The sequence below is a fragment of the Macrobrachium nipponense genome, chromosome 23, assembly GCF_015104395.2.
Source record: "Macrobrachium nipponense isolate FS-2020 chromosome 23, ASM1510439v2, whole genome shotgun sequence".
Lineage (NCBI taxonomy): Eukaryota > Metazoa > Arthropoda > Malacostraca > Decapoda > Palaemonidae > Macrobrachium > Macrobrachium nipponense.
Genome location: NC_061090.1, coordinates 81,581,961 through 81,602,232, shown reverse-complemented (window position 1 = coordinate 81,602,232; position 20,272 = coordinate 81,581,961). Strand labels below are relative to the sequence as shown.

The following is a 20,272-nucleotide window of genomic DNA, read 5'->3' as shown; positions in this document are numbered from 1 at the left end:
ATAAAAGCTACAATCATGAGTATTTTATTGTTGTAATCTACATAAAAATGCGCACATTTTCATATATAATACTTCATGTAATGGCTAATTTATAATGGTACAAAAATTATGTCAAAGTGACGAAATAATTTCCGAGATGTGTCACAGATACTTTTTAGTGCGGCAAGAAAGAAATTCGAGCTTGCGCGCCTGCGTAACGATTGTAAACAAAACAACACCTTGATCCGTGAACTCCCAGCATCCCCCAAGGCGCGTGATTCAAAAGTTTTAGGCTGGTAGGCCTATAAGTATTTTTCCGCAAATTTTAAAAAAAACTTTTGTAAGTCGACGTAAAATACGTCCAGTCGGCACACGGGACAAAAAATGTCGACGTAAAATACGTCCAGTCGGCGTAAGAGGGTTAATGGAGTAGTAATCAACTGGTTGTTCCTCTTCATCTGCAAGTTAATAAGTCTACATTTGAGCGCTCCTCTAATCACACAAGAACTGTCGAACTTGTGGTAATGGTCACTCTGTAGGAAGTTTTGTTCTTCTGACTCCCCAATTGCCAAAAACACCGTCCTTTCGTAGCATTATCAAACCAAAAGCATCTTGTTCATTTCACCCACAAAAGCAATATTTCCACTGTGACTGTTTATGATCAAGGATAAACCTGCTAAGTATCTTTGATGGTCTTTCCACTGCCTTGACACCTAGTAAGATATACTAGGTGTAGTGATGACCATTCTATGTTGTATGTAAGTTTAACGACACTAGTCAACATTTTTTGTTTCATGGTACAAGAGGAAAAAAAAATCCTGGACGTAAGTTCAAGAATAAAATGGTCAAATCTTGGTTTCAAGGTCCCTCCTGCAGAACCTGGCAACAATGATGGTCCTGGATTACTTTACAGGCTTAATGAAAACTAGCTATAAGTCATAATCTCTTCTGCTGAGACAGTACAGTACTGTAATTGAGCCTGATTATTCTGACAAAATCCCCAGTAAGACCATGTTTCTTTCAGGCATAAAATTCTTCAAGAAGCAAGTGCATATTTATCTTCTGACAGACAAACCTGCAAATTTCATGTATCATCCCCACATCACTAGATAAGAATGAGGAGCGAGTTGAGGAAGTCAACCAAAAATGATATTGCACAGAGACTGAGCCAGGTTAAGCAACAGATCCTTGGCCTTTGGAATATTGGGAGGAAGCCAGTCACTCACACCCTCTTTTTGCAAACATACAATTTTAGGTGAGATGCTACCTGTTACTCTAGGGGAGCTGGATGAGGTACACAGCTTATTGAGCAGCCACCACAGGACCCAAGGAAAAACGTGTCCAAGGATCTACAGGCAACGTCCCAAAGGTAGGAGGCGAATGTGGTCTGTTGCGACCACACTCCCATCCTTAGTACCTGTGGAATCAACAAGTTCTTCCTAAATGCAAGGGACGGACCAATGCCTCTGATCTCGTGAGCTCTCGTCTGGTATTTACTCCATCCATCTCATTGGACGTAGAGTGTGCCCATTTGATCATCTCACGAAGCCAGAAAGAAATGGTGCTATTGGACACCTCTTCCTTGGTTGAGCCAGTATACTATAATACTAACAAAGTCGTCGACAATCAGGCCTGAGGAGTACTATAGTTCTCTTAAGATAGTAATGCAGCACCCTGACTGGACACAGCAGCATCTTGTCCGGATCACTACCAACTAAGTCCTCTACGGTGGGGTTCATGAAGAACTTGAATCTGGTGTCAGGGGCTGACGGTTTCTGAGTCTTCGCTATAAATTCTGAGACAAATTCATATGAATGCTTCCCATCCCCTCGAGTGCTTCAAGTTGAAGGAAAGTCCATGAAATTTGTCAACTCCTTTTGCCGATGCCATGACAATCAAGAAGAGTCCTGAGGGTCAGATCCCTGTCTGAATACTCTCATAAAGGCTTGTAGGGGGTACAAGTCAGACTCATTAGAACAAGTCACAGCTCACTCAGGGTCTGAGTTTCCTGGGAGGAGATTTTGAAACTTCTCACAAGCACAGAGATCTCCCATGAGGAAGAGAGATCAATGTCTTTCAGGCAAAGGACTTGGCCCATGGCAAACCTGTAGCCATTAACAGCTGAGACAAAGAAAAGCTTCTCATGGTGAAGGAAGGTGAGAAAGTCTGCTATGCGCTGAAGAGTAGCCCCAACCAGAGAGATAAACCCATCTATGACACTAACCACAGAAAATGGCTCATTTCCCTTGGTACACAGCCACTGAGGACTTCCAGCGGTCTCTAAACATCTCTGTCACTGGATATTCTCTAGTTGTGAAGAGACAGAGACTCCACGGACTGGTGGTACCTCTCAACGTGCAGTGGTTTAAGAGGTTGTGCCAGGGGGGTATTTCTCTCGGCACCTCAGAAAGCAGAGCTGGCAGGTCTTGATAACATTCAGCATGTGGCCATTTGGGAGCCACCATGGTCATCCTGAGATTCGGGTTGATCATTACCTTGCTGATCACCCAACGAATCTGGTAGAATGGTGGAAAAGTGTAAGCTTTGAGATTGTCTAATGGGTGCAGAAAGGCATCTTCTACTGCTGCCCATGGGTACGAAATGTTGTGCCAGGTCATAAACAGGTCTATCGCTGGAAGGCCCCAAAGGTCGAACAGTCTCTCCACAATGCCTGGGTGTAGGGACCATTCTGTTCCTATATCACCTGACCCTAACAACTGAGCTTGTCTGCCACTCGTACACCTGCACTGCCAACCTGTGGAGCTGAAGGGACACCATAAACCCCTGCTTGTTGACATATGCCACTACCATGGTATTGCTGGTACACAATGGAGTGCCCATCATTCAATCCTGAAACTTTTGAAGTGCTAAGAAAACTGCCTTGAATTCCAGAATATTGATGTGGAGGTGTCTGTTGTTCCAGTTCAACACATCTGTGACCAGCAACTGTTCTAGGTGTGTGGCCCATCCACCACTCGATGCATCCAGGAACAAAAGCATCTTGAGAGGAGGAGTGTCTAGCGATTCTCCTATTATAGTATGAGGTTCCTGTTGTCTAGTCACCAGAAGTCCTGTCCCACTTTGTCCGAGAGAGGAACAGGAAGGAACGGGGAGGCCCTTGCCAGAGACCAGAACTCCTTCTTAATTCTCCACTGAAATGAACAAAGGTGAAGCTTCTCCAAGGATGACAGGAGACCGAGAATGACTTGCCACTGCCAAGCTGGTTGCTCTGAACTTGCTGGTATGTGAGTTCGAGGGCTAAACTCTCACTGTTGCCATATCTATCATCATGTCCAGATACTCTATTTTCTGCTTGGGTATGAGATTGAATTTATTGAAATTTATCACAATCCCTAGGTTGTGACAAAAATCGAAAAGTTAACCTCTGTCCTGGAGCAACTACAAATGAGAGCTCACCAAAACTAGCCAATTGTCGAGATACCTCAGAAGACGTATCCCATGTGAATGGGCCAAAGTCGACACAAGGGTGGACACTCATGTGAACACCTGGGGAGCGGCTGAGAGCCCAAAACAGAGTCCCCTGAACCGGTACACTGTCTCCCCAAGGATAAATCGGAGCTACTCGCATGAGGACTGATGGATGGGTATTTGAAAATAGGTGTCCTTCAGGTCCACTAAAAGCATGAAGTCATTCTCCCTGATGCCCATGAGTACAGAATGTTCCATTTCCATCTTTAACCAAGTCCGGCGAATGAATTGTTCTGGGGAGAGAGGTCTATGACTGGTCTCCATCTACCCGTCACTTTTTCTACAAGAAAGAGATGGCTGTAGAATCCCAGAGACCGGTCCGCCACAACTTCTACAGCACTTTTCCTCAGCATCGCCTTCACCTCCCTCACAGAGTGAGATCCTTCAGTGAGCCGAGAATGCACGTGCAGAGATGGACTGGATGGTTGGTGATGGGAACTCAATGGAGAGTTGATATCCTACCCAAAGGACATTCACTATCCAGGTTTCCACTTCATGTCACTGCTGTGTTACCCAATGGCTCAACAGACAACCTCCCACCAAAAGCAGCTGTTCATAGTGTCCTACTCCCTTCTTACCCCTGCCTTCTTTTCCAGGTTGGGAAGGGGGCTGAAAGGGGTGTGGCTGCATCCTTCCCGATGGGGTAGAAGAAGACTGGGTGTTCTTATGAGGGCCTTAGGAAGTCTGACTTCCTAGGGCCCAAAGAAGTGCCAGCCTGAACAGAAGGTTGGGGCTGCAGTGGGATGCAAAGACCCAGAAGCCTTAGCCACTGCCTGATGAACTAGATGGTCATTGCTCTCTGTCCTCAATCTGTCTGCTGCGGCATCCACTTCTTCTCTAGACAAGAGAGAAGTAGAACCTAGACAAGAGAGAAGTGGAACCTGGTTAGATTGCCCTACCTCCAGTCAGCATCAGTCTCTTGAATGTTGGTTCTTTTATGGAGCTACCAGAACTCAAGGGAGAAGAAGAAGCGATCTTGGCCACTGAAAGAGACCAGAGATTGATCCAAGAGACTGGCTGGATTGCTGCCAAGGCAGTTGATTCCAGTGCTGCTGCTTCCTGTTGCAAGAGAGACTCCCTATGCATGGAGGTGGTCCAGCAATAGACAGACCCTGACGAACTTATATCCGGGTCAACCTGTTTGGTTGGCAATAGTTTCTTCAATGGGATGTAGTACAGTCGACCCCCAGGATTCGCAGAGGATGGAGACCATAAAATGCTATAGTACATAAATAAAATCTGTGAATAATTGACACCCTCTAAAAATACTTATAACTAACTATTTTGATAGTTCAAACAACAAAAACCTCTCTAAAAATGCTTGTAACTGCTTATTTTAATTTTAACTTGAAAAATGTATTTGGTCACAAAAATAGGAAAATACAATATAATATTTCTCTGTGTAAAATTCCGTGAATAGGTACATTTTCCGTGAATAATGTGGATATACACTCCATAGAAAAATCTGTGAATAGATGAAGCCACAAATTCAGAACCCCAAACAGGAGGAGTTTGACTGTACTACTTCTGGTGAGTGAGAGGAGGAGGAAGCGTCTTGCATGAGCAGCTACACCAAAGTGAGTTCTCCTGCCCAGATACAAGAGAATTCACTTTGTCCAAGACATCTTCAGCAAGTCCAAACCAAGGCTAGCCCATCAAAGCTTTGGGTTCCTTCCGGGCTCCCCAAAACGCTTCAAGGGCTGAAGGACGATCCAAGGGAACAACCAAGATCGCTTCCTCTATGCTGTTGTACTGACAAATCGAGTAACAATCTCAGCGTAGATCCTCTGTACCTCAGAGGTGCCTGCATCCTGGCGAAAAGGACCCTTGAGCCCTTCCAGGTCATGGTCCTCCTGGACACTCGCCAGAACCCCCTGGCAACCTCTTTGCCACTTGAGCATATGACCGGTCTAGTCTGAGGGCCATACCCCGAGTGTAAGCTTTAGTGGAAGGGCTGGAATTGGTAGGTGAATGTTCCCGGTCCCGAACCCTGGACTTATCCAGCTCCTGGCTTCTGGTATACCCACAAGAAGTAGAGGGTGACAGGTCCCAGGTGAGTTTACCGGTGGGCCAACTTCACCTTTCCAAGACCCTGACAATGTTTCTTTGTAGGAATGTACAGGGGGTGAGGCAGTACCTGTACGCTCAGTACTTATCTCTTTTGCTGGACCAGGCCTGGGTCCGTGGAGCAGGAACCCTGACCGATGTGGACCCAATGCGGCAGTCAAAGAACTTTTTCCAGCCAGGTAAAGAGACCTCCTGGAACCGGTACTGGTGACACGAGGGTCTGTGGAGCCCCATGCAGCTGGGGAAGGTTCTTTACTGGTCTGGGAGGCTGACTTCCCAGAACCGATTCCAGTGATACGGGGGACTGTAGAACCCTATGTACTCATGTTACCATGACAAGGGATTCCAGAGAACCCTGTGCAACAGTCCGTGTCTATAGACAGCTTGTGAGAGCATACAAGAGATCCATTAGCCATTTCTGTGGAAGAAGGCTGTCTTTTAGATGCCCTACATGACCGCCAGTGAAGTCATACTGAGCCTCCACCCCCCATGCTGACTCTACTGGTGAAGCAGTAGGAGATGGCTAAGGGGAGTGGCAAACATAAGGGGCAACTTGGCTGGGAGTAGGAAGGATCCAGAGAGAACCCTCGTCAGAAAGCGAGTCAACAGACTTGAGAGCATTCCCATACGACACATCTTTAGAAAGCTATGTAGCTAGAATAATATCTAGCTCAGAAACAACAAAAGATACTATAACCATGGTAGATTTGGAAAGAGAAACATTAATCAATGAAGAAGTAAGAGATTTGCTGATAGAAGATGATAAAGCATGTAAAACATTATTTTTAATAAAACTGTCTATACCTAATATGACTAGTCCTATCAGTGTTAACAAACTCATACTAGGTGCTGATGACTGCAGAAGTCGCATGCATAGCAAAGATTATTGCTTACCAATACAGTCTTCTGGCTAAAGCATTATACGAGACCATGAACCGAGAGGCAGATGACAGAGGGCATACCCACGGCACCCCAAGAACTGACCTAGTTCTCTTCCAAATGTCATCCTTGGAGTGCTCCTATGATAGCTCAGCAAATCTACATCATCGCCACCTCTTCAAACATGAAACTTTCAATACAGCGGAGATCTTCAACTGCCGGTGGGTTCCCTCATTATCAGTTTAATTCCAAGGTGAATTCCGTAGTGAGCTTAGCAATTGTTTATCTTGGGTAAATAATGTGCTGCATTCTCTGTCCTCACTTTAATTGTAACTGGAAACTTAAAACTTATCATATACAGTAGGGACCCTGTATTCGCTTTCTCCCGGATTTGCGGATTCACGCATTCACGGATTTCTCTCTGGAACATATCCTCCCATTATTCATGGGAAATTTGCCTATTTGCGATATTTTTTTATGAGAAATATCCACAAATTCCTAGTTTTTTTTTATCAAATTCATCATAAAATGCACTTTTTGTAATAAAGCTATTAAGAAAACCAGGTATAAACATTTTTAGTGGAGTTTTCTTGAGTTTTACCTAACAAAATAGGCCATTTTAAGCATTTTATAGGGGTTACAACTATTTGTGGGTTCTAACTATTCCGGGGGGGTCTGGTACGCATCCCCGCGAATAAGGGAGGACCACTGTATTCAAGCTCACTAACGCATGTACTTAGTGCTATTCTGAAATTTGTTTTGTGTTCACCATGCTAGTGCTTAATTTACAGTTGTTTAGGGATTTAAATTTTTATACTTGTACCTACGGCTGAAGTGTGGTTTTCATATTTAAAGTTTCATTAAGTACATTTTGTGCAGGAATAAAATTTCCTGAAGGCTGGGTCTTGAGAGCTAGGTAGTGTTGTATCTTTCTCTCGCTATTGCAGCTCTTAGGTGTCTGTGTATGTATGAACCTGAGGAACTACTCCCCATCTGCATAGCTAGAACCAACCATTCATGACTTCATGCAAGTGAAGATTGTGTTCAAGTTTATCATATGATTAGTAATATAGCAGAATATATGTTTAATTATTACAGATAATTTTGATTAAATCCCTAATTTAAAATATTACTCCAGTTTTTTTACAACATTGTACTTAATATTCAGTAAATAAAGAATCTGACAGGGGGGGGGGGGGGTGTGTGTGTGTGTGTTCTGGTGCGCATCCCCCCGCAAACACGGGGGGACCACTGTACAGTACATACCATGGTAGTAGCAAACAGCCATGAAATACCAAAACACACCAATACACAATGGCAGCAAGGAGAATTCTGATGAGAGCTATAACATTGATAAAAAACACCTGGTGGAGAACAGGTGTACTAGACAGTATCCAGGTAGCCATGTGATCTTTTGTTTGAATGCCAACTCGTCTATCAGCGTGGATATAAGTTAACTTCAACAGTAGGTAAGATTCATCCCAAATAATAGATACTTCAATTAAAATAAGTATACGTATATGTATACGTACATGTAATTTAAACAAGAATAAAAAAGCTTACATATGTATTATCAACAAAACCTACATCTAGAAATTAAGTAAATACCCATATTTTGTGAAATAAGATGTGCATGAAAAAATAATAATCCTTACATTCCACTTCTTCCTAAGAAATTACATGTACATTCTAGGTGTCTTAATTTTTAAAACATCACCTACATATCTGCAAAATTCAGTATACTGCGCATACTGACACAAGAAATAATTATAGAAACCAAAAGTTTTCCAAAAATATGTTCATGTTCACATTCCAGAACACCCTCATGGTCACAAAAACTATAAAGTTATTTTGAAAGCCAATAGAGCTGTCTTGTAACTGAAGAAATAATATGTAGAATTTGGGAAAGCTGTCTTGTAACAGAGGAAAAAATATGAGACAGACAACTGTGAAAGCGTTAAAAAGCATTCACATACTGTACAATCAATTTTGTGTCCCAGGTAAATATGAAGTCCATCTTCACTAAAAACTGTACAAGAGCAGTGAACTAATTATTAATTTCATTTATACTACTGTACTTTTAAAAGTCACTGTCATTATTGTCATTTAGTTTTATATCTCTAAAAGATGTTATACTTGGAGTCCTCTTAATAGGTAATATTCAATTGTGAGTTTTTGTGGTTCAGTATGAGGACTTGGTCAACTAACAAAACATAGCTGAGTTTCTGTGTGAAGTAGTACTGCACAAGGTAGTGTACTTGGGGATGAAGAATAAGAGTGCATCAAATTTTCCTTTGTTTTTTTATACATCAAAATAGGATGTAAAAATCTGGGATTTTACCTTATGAAAACACCTCTACACACAACTGTACAACTTTAATAAAAGGTATTACTAATAAAAGGCAGTACTGTACAGCACAACTCTTGGGTAGACATACACCACCAGATTACTCGGCCTCTTATTTTGTTAGTTCCAAAACTATTAAGAACTGAGCTACCTGTGAAGAAGTGCTGACAAACGAACCATAACACATGCAAATTCCTGACTCCTCATCTCTTAAAACACTGAACATAGACTCCAAACCAAACTTTCCTGAAAAAGTATAATTTATTAAAACTAATTAAAATTTTCCACTTCTGACTTGTCCCATTTATTTCTGTTTAACTCAGGATGCTGTCAGTATGGAGGCAAGTTTAAGAATACACAATGATTATGACTTCATTTAAAACCTTATGGTATTCTTGGCATCTCCAATCCAATAATCCATCTCATTTATGCTTTACTAATACTAGTACAGTATTCTCTATTAATGCAATGATAATACAGTAATAAGAAAGATTATGCCCTGTGAGTTGTAAAATACACTTACGTATAGTGATAGTCATTATACAGAATAATATAATACTTTTGTACTTTTTATTAAGATTTTCTGATTCACATATCTGCTCCCTCAATAATCTCATTTTCCATGGAATGGAATGTAGAATTTCGGCAAAAGGCCAAGCACTGGGACCTATGACGTCATCCAGCGCTGAAAGGAAAATCGAGTGGAAAGGCTTGAAAGGTGTAACTTGAAACTATAAACTACTGTAGTTGTTAGGAAGGTGGAAAGTAAAATGGAAAGAAAATCTAAATGGCACTACCCCATACAGTCAAATTCCATGCAGTAAGCATTTTAAGAACTTCCCATTAGAACCTCCTAGATATATATTTATATATAAATGAATATTAGGCAGGCGGTTAATAATACCTAAGAATTTATTGATGGTTTTGGAGTGTTAAACTGATCATAGAATTTTAAATACTTTTACTTTCTACTGCTGTAAGTGGAAATCCTTTGTTTTAATAATTCCAAAACCCAAAAGTGGGTTTAATTTATTTTAGCTTATCATAAAATTTATCAAGCACAGTGTTACTTATTAAAGATGATGGGTCTTACAGATGTAAACAGTAACTATAAGTATGGCTAGGATACATGAACCATCAAGCCATACGCAATGTGAGAGAGAGAGAGAGAGAGAGAGAGAGAGAGAGAGAGAGAGACAAAGATTAAGAGAGAGACGAGAGAGAGCGAGAAGGAGGAGAAGAGAGAGAGAGAGAGAGAGAGAGAGAGAGCACATAAAAAATTTTCATAAATTATTCTAACATGAAGCTTGGAAGGATTTTTTTGTTATACCAGATTTGCATACTTTAAGTTCACCCATAATGTTAGTGAATCTAATCCAATATACCCTGCAACCAATGAAGTTGCCTCAAAAACAATGGCATGTACAATATAAGTATTACAAATTAATGCTAAGGCAAGTGTTCCCTATTGTTCATGCTGAGGTTAACAGGATTTGTTAAAAAAATTACAATTTTATGACAAAATAAAGTTTTGTATATACTTACCTAGTAATTTCATAGCTACAGTTTTCCATGTGCAGCAGTCTACATTAAAATTTCGCAGGAAGCGCTTTGATTGTTCAGTGAAGGTATACAACGCCGCCCCCTACTGGCAATAGTATTAGGAACGACTTAGCAAATCACCTCATTCTGTTTTATGCATAATCTCCATCAGAGGACATTATGCATTTTTGTTTAAGTGACTTACCCAGTATTTACATAGATGATTCCAAATTGAAAGGAGGTGGGATCATGGACATATTCTACTCCAAAATATTAAGCTATGTGATTAATTTGAAATAGAAAAGTTGCTAGCATTGAAAAAATGCTTGTCGTTTCCTATCAGTTCAGAGAGCTACTTCAGATGGATTCTGCCCTTGGTTGGTGCTCATCTGAACTTGTAGTGGCGTGGCAGTATATAGCCAAGGGTCACCTCCTACTTAGGAGGAACTTTACAGCAAGGGAAGTGCTCTGATGGCTAGAAAAACATTGTAGGTGCCTGCCCTTGCCCGGGGTAAAGCACCAAGATAAAAACAACCAGAAATCATTGACACCTAACTGAAATAAAGTCATGACCCATCCACTGAAAGTGGTTGGTGCTTCAGGTACATTGTACCCCTGGCTCTCCAAACTCAGCATATTACTAAAAAGGTGAAGCGATAATAGAAAAACATCTTGTGTTTCCTTCTGCGATGTCATGCCAGTCACTAAAAACGGTCTTGAGTATTGAAAAATTCTGACATTGTTTAAACCTTTCATAAAAAAAGAAGCAATGATCGCTTATGCTTCTGTTAGGTCAATAATCGAATGGATGTATAGAGCATTTAGCATCTTAAAATTAAGGAGGTAAAGGCTGTTCTGACGTACTTAAGCTTCGTTTTAAAGTAGGAAAAAAGCACTCCACAACACTGACTGTTTCTCAAAAATGAAGTCCAAATAAAATGGAAGAAAACACGTTTAGACAGAGGCAGTGACAGGTTCTTGCCATAGGTTATGGATGGTCCTCTGATTCCTGTTCAACACAGGGAATTCCAGAAAAACTCCAACAGGGCAGAGAGCTCTCTATACTACTTCTGAGCTGGGGAGCACTACTGGGCACTTGTAGAAAAAGCTAGAGGCAGAATATAGCTGGCACTAGATGAGCTAAGTGCCTGGCGAGCTAGGGACTCAGAAGCTGGCGGACACTTGGAATATGATTTGGTGGCAGAGGAGCTTGGCGCCAGGTGAGCTAGGCATTCGGGAGCTGGTGGACACTTGGAGCATGAGCTGGTGCCAGCTGCCAGGCAAGTTAAGAGCTTGGGAGCTGGCTGACACTACGAGCATGATTTGGCACCAGAAGAGCTGGGCATCAGGCAAGCAGGAAACAGAGATGTTGAGTGCTCCTGGAAGTCAAGGAAGACTGTAATGATCTAAAGGAGAAAGACTGGATCCAGGTCTTAGATGGGACCTTGTACTTTCTTGATCAGAGATTGTACTACTGCTGGAGCCAAAAAACCTCTATGATCCAGCAGAGTAAGTCGCCAAGGTGATGGGAGACTTGGAAAGGTGGTTCTTTCCTTGAAAGAAATGGAGTAGCCTTTTTGAAGAACCTGAACCACCCAAGGTTCTGCCCCCTGTGACTCCATTCCTCCCAAAATAGGTGCAGTCTGGCACTAACTGGAGCTAGGAGACTCACTTGGAAGAAGTCTTGGTGGAAGACTTATTAAAGGACTTCGAAGAAGGTCAAAGGTTGTAGCAGGGCTTCTCTTGAGGACATGACTTTCCTCCTCGAAAGGGGTGTTGCAGAGGTGAATAACCTTGGCAGGAGCAGCAGAAGCCACCTTGGATGCTTAATCAACTGAGTTAGCAAGTCATGCATAGATTTCTTCTGTAAGGCAGACAGAACCTCCTTCACAATGTCTTGAGGGAACAAGTGTGATTTATCGAAGGACGAGGGCCTACTTCCGAGTAACTGCCATCCCTTTAATGGTGAAGGAACACCAAAGCTCTCACTTTTTTGGGGATCCCCATGGCAAAAAGCTAGGCTAGCTGACCAAAACTGTCTTTAGCCGCCTTATATGCGCATGAAAAAACACCTAACCAGTCTGAAGAGAGGTCCTCTGCAAGTACCTGGCAGTCCTCAATCTTCCTGGCTGAAGCAACAACTATTCAGTCTAGGGCACTGAATATTTCCAACATTTTAAAAATATTCCTCATGATGTGATCCATCTCAGGTGAAGAGAAGAAAACCTTAGATGAAGAAAAGGCAGCACGAGTTGTGTTGACAAGCTGGAGAAGTCCCCCTGGGAGGAAGCAGACACTCCCAAGGAAGGAGCCTCCTTGGTGGAATAAAAGCAATACCTCTTATCAGCAGCTTATATGGATGAAAAGTGTAAGAAGCTTTAACTTGATCCCTTTTGACTCCCAACCATTCCTCTACCTCATGCAGGGCTCTCTTCTAGGAAGAGGACAGCACTAACTTGGGAAGGCAAGAATCAGAAGGAAGTTTCCTCATGAGGAAAGTGGAAGCAGGCGAACTGGGAGGCACTGTTACAAAGAAGTCCACGAAGTTTGCTAAAAAGAAACCTCATAAAGCTAGAATATGAAGAGGCAGGAGTGTGTCATGGCCTGGATCTTCACCATCAGAAGAGATGACAAAGAGTGATCTCCACTCTTGGCAACAGACGTCTTCCTTTAAAGGTAGCCCATTCAATCCTCCAAGTGGTGGAAAATAGAGGCTAGCGAAGGATCCTCTTGTATCAACGAAGATGGATGAGGAGACAGTGGCACTGGGTGTCCAACACCTGGCGCTAAACTACCATCAATTGGAGCCATGTGAGGTGTGGAAAATGTCCATTACGAGAGAGGTCTGAGCGCCTAGGCGCCAACACCTGGTGCTCATCAAAGAACTGGTGCTGTCTTGATGAGTGCCGGGACAAAAAGTACTTGAGAAGGCTCGAATATGCTGACACAGGAGCTGAGTTGTGATCCACTTCCTCTTCATCAGATGACACGGGTGAGCAAGGCGATATCTCCACCTTTAGGAGCAGTAGCCTTCTTAAGAAAACCCATCAGATCGTGAAGTTACTGACGAAGTGGAGCTAAAGACAAATCCTCTTAACCATATGTCTTAGGATAAGTCACAGTTGGCACTGAACACTCTACCTCTAATGCCGAGACTCACTTTAGGTAGCCAGCAACTGATAGGAAGGAAGATGTCACTCACGATGCTTCAAACATGTAATTGTAGCACAAGATATTAAAAAGAAACTAACAATTCCCGACTGTCCCAAGACAAATACTCCGTGTGTGCTGCATTTTTTGTCAGGAGACTACTCTTCTGAATCCATCCACAATTGAGCAACACTCACTAAGACACCTTTCCAGTGGCGTTCAGTTGAAACCTGTGAATGCACAAGAGGTTCGACTGAAGGGCAACTATCATGGGCAACCCCCTCAGACTCGCTTTGACTGCCAGTATGTCTTCTCCCTGGTATGGAGGAGCAGGACAGTGACTTAAGGTCCAGGAGATCTGAGGGGCCAGATAGCCCACTCCTCACTACACTTCCATCAAGATGCATTTTCAGTGGTTGTCTGTGGTTGATGCTGAAACCTGGGAATAGGCTACAGGTTCAACTGATGAGGGCAACTATCAGGAGTAACTGCCTCCGACTCCCTTCGACTGCCCGTATGTATAGTCTTCTCCCCTGAGCGGATGAACAGGTCAGTGACTTTAGGTCGAGGAGATCCGAGGGGCCACATAGTCACCTCCTCCACCACACATCCAGTAAGATGCCTTTCCAGTGACTCTCTGTCAATACCTGGGACCGGCAACAGGCTTGACTGAGGGGGAAACTACCTGTATGTAAACCCCCTGACCTCCCTTGGACCTCCAGTATATCTTCTCCCTAGTGTGGGGGACTAGGACAGTGACTTTCGTCTAAGAGCACTGAGGTATAGGTAGCCACTTCCTTCATTGCATAAAACTTCACTGTTACAAGGATAAATTCATAATAACTGAAATAAAAAGCTGGCAAAGGCATGGAAAGGAACCAAAGGAGCCAAGCATAAGAGCAAATGAATAAAATAGGTGGGCTAGTAGTAGGAGAGATCTAGCACCAAGTGGACATGACCTGGCACTGGGCAGTGTTGAGCATGAGAGGTGGGAGGCTGGAGGCAGATGGAAGTAGGTGGCGGGCACTCTTGTGCACCTGGTGGCGGGAGGTGGCTAGTGGTTGACACCTCACTGATTTTTTGTAATCTCGCTATTCCTTACTTTCATGAAAAATAATCAATCAGTTATAGATTAACAAATACTTTTTATTTCTGAATTAAAGTAACAACAAATAAACAAAAGACAAGACTCACTCTGCTCGAAGGCTATTAAATGTGTGTTCCAGTGGTTGTGTAATACCACCAAAATCCATCTGCTATAAGCACTTGATGGTTACTTGAGCATGGAAGAAAACAGAATGAGGTGACTAGCCAAAACATTCCTAATATGTATCACAATTATCTTAAGTAAATTGTATTTTTCCTAACTATACTCTAACTATACAAACCTTTGGTCCTTTACATTAGGAATTCCTTCAGCAAATCTAGAAACGACTGCTGCTAGACTTTTATAGCAAAGCAGTTCGGTAGTTGAACTACTGCCCGGGGGGGACAGCCCCTCCCACCGGGTACACATACCACTTTGCTTTCGGCTTGCCGTCAGGTTTGGACGTGAATTACATCGCTCTCTGCTCAACTGTTGCTAGCTTTTCCTTACTTGTGTATCACAGTGAGATTTTTCCTTGTTTTCAGTGTGCATCAATACCTTGAGTGTGTTTGCTGTTGTTTGCATCCAATTTTCAACATGCAAACCCATGATTATCTTGAGATGGCTTCTAATCCCTCCCTCCCCAAGCGCGTGCCCTGGAAGGGAGGTTAGAAATGCAATACGTAACTGGCGATCAACTGTGGATGTCGATCCTCATACTCTCTGCACTTCTTACAGAGGGGAGGATTGCATCCCGTATTGACTTGCAACGAGTGTGTTTCTTGGTTCCCTGTGCAATAGGTGAAGTTTGAGGGGAGGAAATGATATTGGAAGAAGAGTACCAAGATGCTGTCGGAGGGGTACATGCCTCCGACGACCCTCTTGGTGCCGGACCCCTCATCATCTTTTTTTTTCTCCCAACAAGCTCCCCAACCTTGCTCCCTCTTCAATGGAGGAGGCCTCCTCTTTGTCCTCTTCATTGAGCAATGAGAATGGAGGAGAGATGGGAGTTCAAGATGTTTTTGGTACGGAAGAGGCCTTGGGTCACTCTGAGGGAGTTGAGTTCCCATCTGGGCGACGAGGGTCCCCCTCATCTAATCTGAATTTTCCTTCTTCAGGTTTGATGGAGGAGCAGCTGTTGGATCTTGTGGCGGCGTGGCATTCTCTGGGCTGAGCAGGAACCCTGTCATTGCAGGCGCTGCTGTCGCACCTGGCTGCCCCTGTTACGACTCATGTAGTGGAGACCCACACCACCACCTCAGTCACCACTACTGTGTTGCCAAGGTCCCTGCATCTGATGTACTGTCACCATCTGACTAGTACAAATCCATCAGTGGTGACAGGCACTGCTGTGCACCTTCCAGCACCATTGTCATGGCATTTCCCCACCAGGCTTTATGACGCCCCTGACCATCATCACTTTGTCTGCTGTTCCGGAGGGCCTTTTTGCTCATGCTGAAGCACTGGCAAGGGTGGAGCCTCTACCTATACCTGTGGTTTTTCCACCCCCTGTTATCCAGGCGGTCCCTATTCCTGATTCACAACCACCCTCCTGGATTAAAGACTACACTGAAATCCTTAAGAAGGTAATAAAGAAGAAGTTGAAGAAGAGGTCCCGTGGAGTGCCATCATTGTCTTCGTCCTCCTCCTCCTCGTTGCCTGCTGCCTCACTCCCTCCTCCATCCAAGGCCTCTCAGCCTAAGAAGAAGGAGGTCGCCTCTCCTCCTAAGAAGTCTCGACACGAATCTTCTTGGGATCTGCTTCCCTCTTTGGAGGAAGCAGATTTCTCTCGTCGGCTCCTTCTCGCCTGCAGGTGGAAGTACCAGCCCAGGCCTGTAAGGGGTGGCACTGTGTACCTACATTGAGCAACTTTAGTGCTACCCAAGAAATTTGAATTTAGGCTGCTGTACATGGAAAACTATAGCATGTAATTACTGGGTAAGTCATACAAAATTAGCTATTTTGTTTTCCTGTACTGTTACCACCAATGATAAACACTGAACTACTAATTGAAGCTGCTTTCCATTGCTAAAATCATTAAAAATAATTCGGCTATATATATATACGTATATATACGTATAATATATATATAGTATATATATATATATATATATAATATATATATATATATATATAATAATATAGTACTACAAAAGAATACCATTTCCATATGGATGCATTCAAATGACCCTCTGTACATTTATAAATTAGTAAAAATATACAAACTGAGAATAGGTATTTGACGTTCTTACCTCCTTCAGAAAACTTTGACAGTAATTTCTCACCCCCTTCCTTTCGACCATTAGCCTCAGAAGCACCATAAGCTCTGGCAAAGTGGAAATCACCAGTGCCATCCCACCATCCTTTCTCTTGAGCAAGTTCTTTCAAGCCATCACTCATCTTGTCTATTTTTGTACCAATACTTAATGCATTGCTAATATTTCTATAACCAGCTGAAAAATATGATAATCACATTTCATTAGTTTCTATAACAGGAAATTTTAAGAAATAAAGAATTAATTTACTAAATGTAGAATTGCTAATAGTATTTCTATAACCAGCTGAAAAATATGATAATCACATTTCATTAGTTTCTACATCAGGAAATTTTAAGACACAAAGAACTAATTTACTAAATGTGGAATAAATCAAAATGAGTCTACATTTTCTGAATGATAGAAAAATGCTCTAAAATGCTCCAGTTAAGGAGAGGGGCCTGTAAATGATCCAAGAAAGCATAAATTTCCTTTGTAAAATCTGGTGATAAGTGATAACGCTGGATTTTGCCAAAATGAAAACAGTAATTATGCCATCACAATCACACAAAAAATTAGGAAAACAATGGATATGAATCCCTAATGTAAGTGCTGTTCAAGACAGGGCAAAACTGATGATGGAAACAGATGGAGAATGTATAGAGATCCATCAGAATACCTCTTTTACTCTGGGCTAGTGATTCTCTAATCCCAATTATAAAATACCCTCATCACATCTCTAAATCACCCTTGTCAAAAACTTATAGAATCCAAGATAAATATTAATCACAACTGATTCCTGCTACAAATTCTCAGAGGTACTCTAAAATGCTCACATTTTATTTGTTCCGCAGCCCAGTGTTTCCCAGCAGTCTCCAAGATCCATGCTTCCTGAGGGTCACAGATTAGAAAACTATTGTGGTATATAAGGCTAGTTTCAGTGTCAGAGCAAGGGCCACCCTGACCGTGCTCTTGCAACAGTGATGTAATGACATCCACAGCCATTTCTGCCGTGCTACTTCTCTCCAAACCCAATCTGGAATTGAAGAAAACTCATTTAAGATCAAAATATTTTAGTGCAAGCCGTAGGGGTCTATGTAACTCACTTGTTTTGTTGAAATACAGTACTTTATAATTAAAAATTTAATAATTTAAAATTCAATAATTAAAATTTAATAATTAAAAATGACAACAATAATATCTTCAGCAAAACGCTATGCATCACCTTGGGATGTATATACCTACTACATACATGTGTACTATTTACATATATTTCATGATGTTTGACTTCAAGGACATTATACTTGTATCTTATCTCCTCTTCACTTGACATTTATATCCACAACTTTCTAACACTTGTAGGATCTGAATACAAAGCAACAAGGCCAAAACAACAAAAGCCCAAACATGGCATACTCACCTCACAAGATCCATTCCTAATAGTCTTTCAGTGCTATCTTCATTGCTCTCCAACTTGGTCCAAACTGCTTCGTTACCAATGCAAACATTGTGTTCATTAGCACCCATCTCAGCGCCCCACATCCATGATGGCTTACTTAAGATAACTGCATGTGTATGTCCTACCTGGTCAATCTCTATATAGGTACACTGAAAAAAAAGAGAAGAATATCATCTGTGAACGGTTGAAAATTACATCAATTTTTTAGATATTACAAGAAGTGAACGACAAAAATTCAAAAAGATCTCTGAGACAGTTCACATCATTGTACTTTTGGCAGACATAACAGAAGCAGATGGTTCACCTATGAAAAGAAGTCGTTTTAAGCATTTCTGTCATCTATTCTATACATTTGTGTAAGCTACAAACTGACCTCTTACTGGAATTGGATGTATGGCAATTTGAGCAAAAGGTCATTCACTGGGCCTCTCTGCAGTGATGAATCACAGGTCAACAAAAAAATATTCATGTCATGGTTCTGGTAAAATTTAGTCTGATTCTAGGGTAATCAAGGGGGCAGAATCTGAATATGACAACTGTTAAGCTGTATCAGGTCTAATTTTCGAGAACAAGCACATCCATATTTATGCCCCATACCTATATGGCTCATATTACTTTATCCAATTATAACCACGCCCCATACCTATATGGTTCATATTACTTTATCCAGTTGTATCCACTATATATAGTTGTTAACTAGTTGATACTTTCTACTTTTGATTCAGATCAAAGAATTGTAACTATCCTCAGCTAATCTTGGATAATCCACAACAACTTTGACTAGTGTGAGAGATGGAATGCTGGAAATGTGTAAATGACCAGGACTGATTTTGCTATATATGTGGACTCTTTAATCCAGAAAGCATAAAGAAACCAATCACAAAAGCAGTTCGAGTAAACTACAAATGCTACTTCAAATGTCCATTTGGAGACCAGGACAAGAAATGGGTGCCTCATATAGCGTGGAGGTCATGTATTAATCACCTAAGTGAATGGAAGAATGGGAAACGAAGCTCTGGTTTGCCATTTGCTGTGTCAGTGGTGTGGCGAGAACCAAAAGACCACAGTAACGATTGCTACTTCTGCCATATAAACATCAAAGGAATAACTGTGAAGATACGAACTACACTTCAATACCCTGATATCCCATCAACAATCCGACCAGTACCTCACAGTGACGAATTATCCATTCCAGTTCCACCTCCTGAATACGAGCTAATCCCTGATTCTGATTCCAGTAGCAACCCTATTGATGATGACTATTAAGATGAACATGAGACAAGTGAACCCATACCATTTAACCGGGAAGCTCTTCACTATCTCATTAGAGGCCTAGATTTGTCTAAAGAAAAGGCAGAGTTTCTGGGATCAAGACTGAAGCAACGTTATTGTCATGATGCAGATTCTCTCATACAACTCTGTAAATCTGATTCATACAAACAAGATGATTGGTGGTTGTTCACTGATTCAGGAAAAAATACTCTAAAAGCAGTTCTTCTCCACAATGGAAATTGGCTTCCAAACATACCAATTACACACACAACAAACATGACTGAGAATTATGAAACTTTATGAAGAACATTTGTGGAGATCTCAAACTAATTAGTCTACTTCTAGGTCTTCAGATTGTTTACACAAAGCATATGTGTTTTCTATGTTCTTGGAATAGTAGAGGAGATGCAGAGCACTACATGAAAAAGGACTGGCCAACAAGACCAAAGGATGCATCCAGTAGATATACACTGTACAAACCTTTCGTGGATCCAGAAAAAGTATTCCTCCCTCCATTACATCTCAAATTAGCCATTAGGCTTGGCTGAAAAACTTTATGAAAAGCATGGATCTTACAAGTAATGGGTTTCAGTACTTGTGTAAAAAATTGGGTATAGTGGTATCTGAAGCAAAGTTAATAGCAGGGGTTTTGAATGGTCCTCAGATTCATATGCTGATTAATGAAACTGAGTTTACGAAATACTAAACCCTTAGGAGACTAATGCATGGAAATAAATTGTGGATGT

The 20,272-nt window shown here is 41.8% G+C and overlaps 1 protein-coding gene across 5 annotated transcripts in view; it reads right to left on the bottom strand.

Moving 5' to 3' along the window:
* Positions 1-20,272, bottom strand: part of LOC135202139 (secernin-3-like) — a 63,989-nt gene that overhangs the window by 39,319 nt on the left and 4,398 nt on the right. For 4 of the 5 annotated variants that reach the window (XM_064231411.1, XM_064231418.1, XM_064231391.1 and 1 more), the window contains exons 3-5: positions 18,216-18,403; positions 17,632-17,831; positions 16,793-16,993 (exon numbers count right to left, since the gene is read on the bottom strand). In XM_064231411.1, the coding sequence (XP_064087481.1) occupies positions 16,793-16,993; positions 17,632-17,831; positions 18,216-18,403 (589 nt within the window). Of the gene's footprint in view, positions 1-8,912; positions 9,008-16,792; positions 16,994-17,631; positions 17,832-18,215; positions 18,404-20,272 lie in introns of all 5 variants that reach the window. The other variant, XM_064231398.1, reaches the window with a different exon arrangement.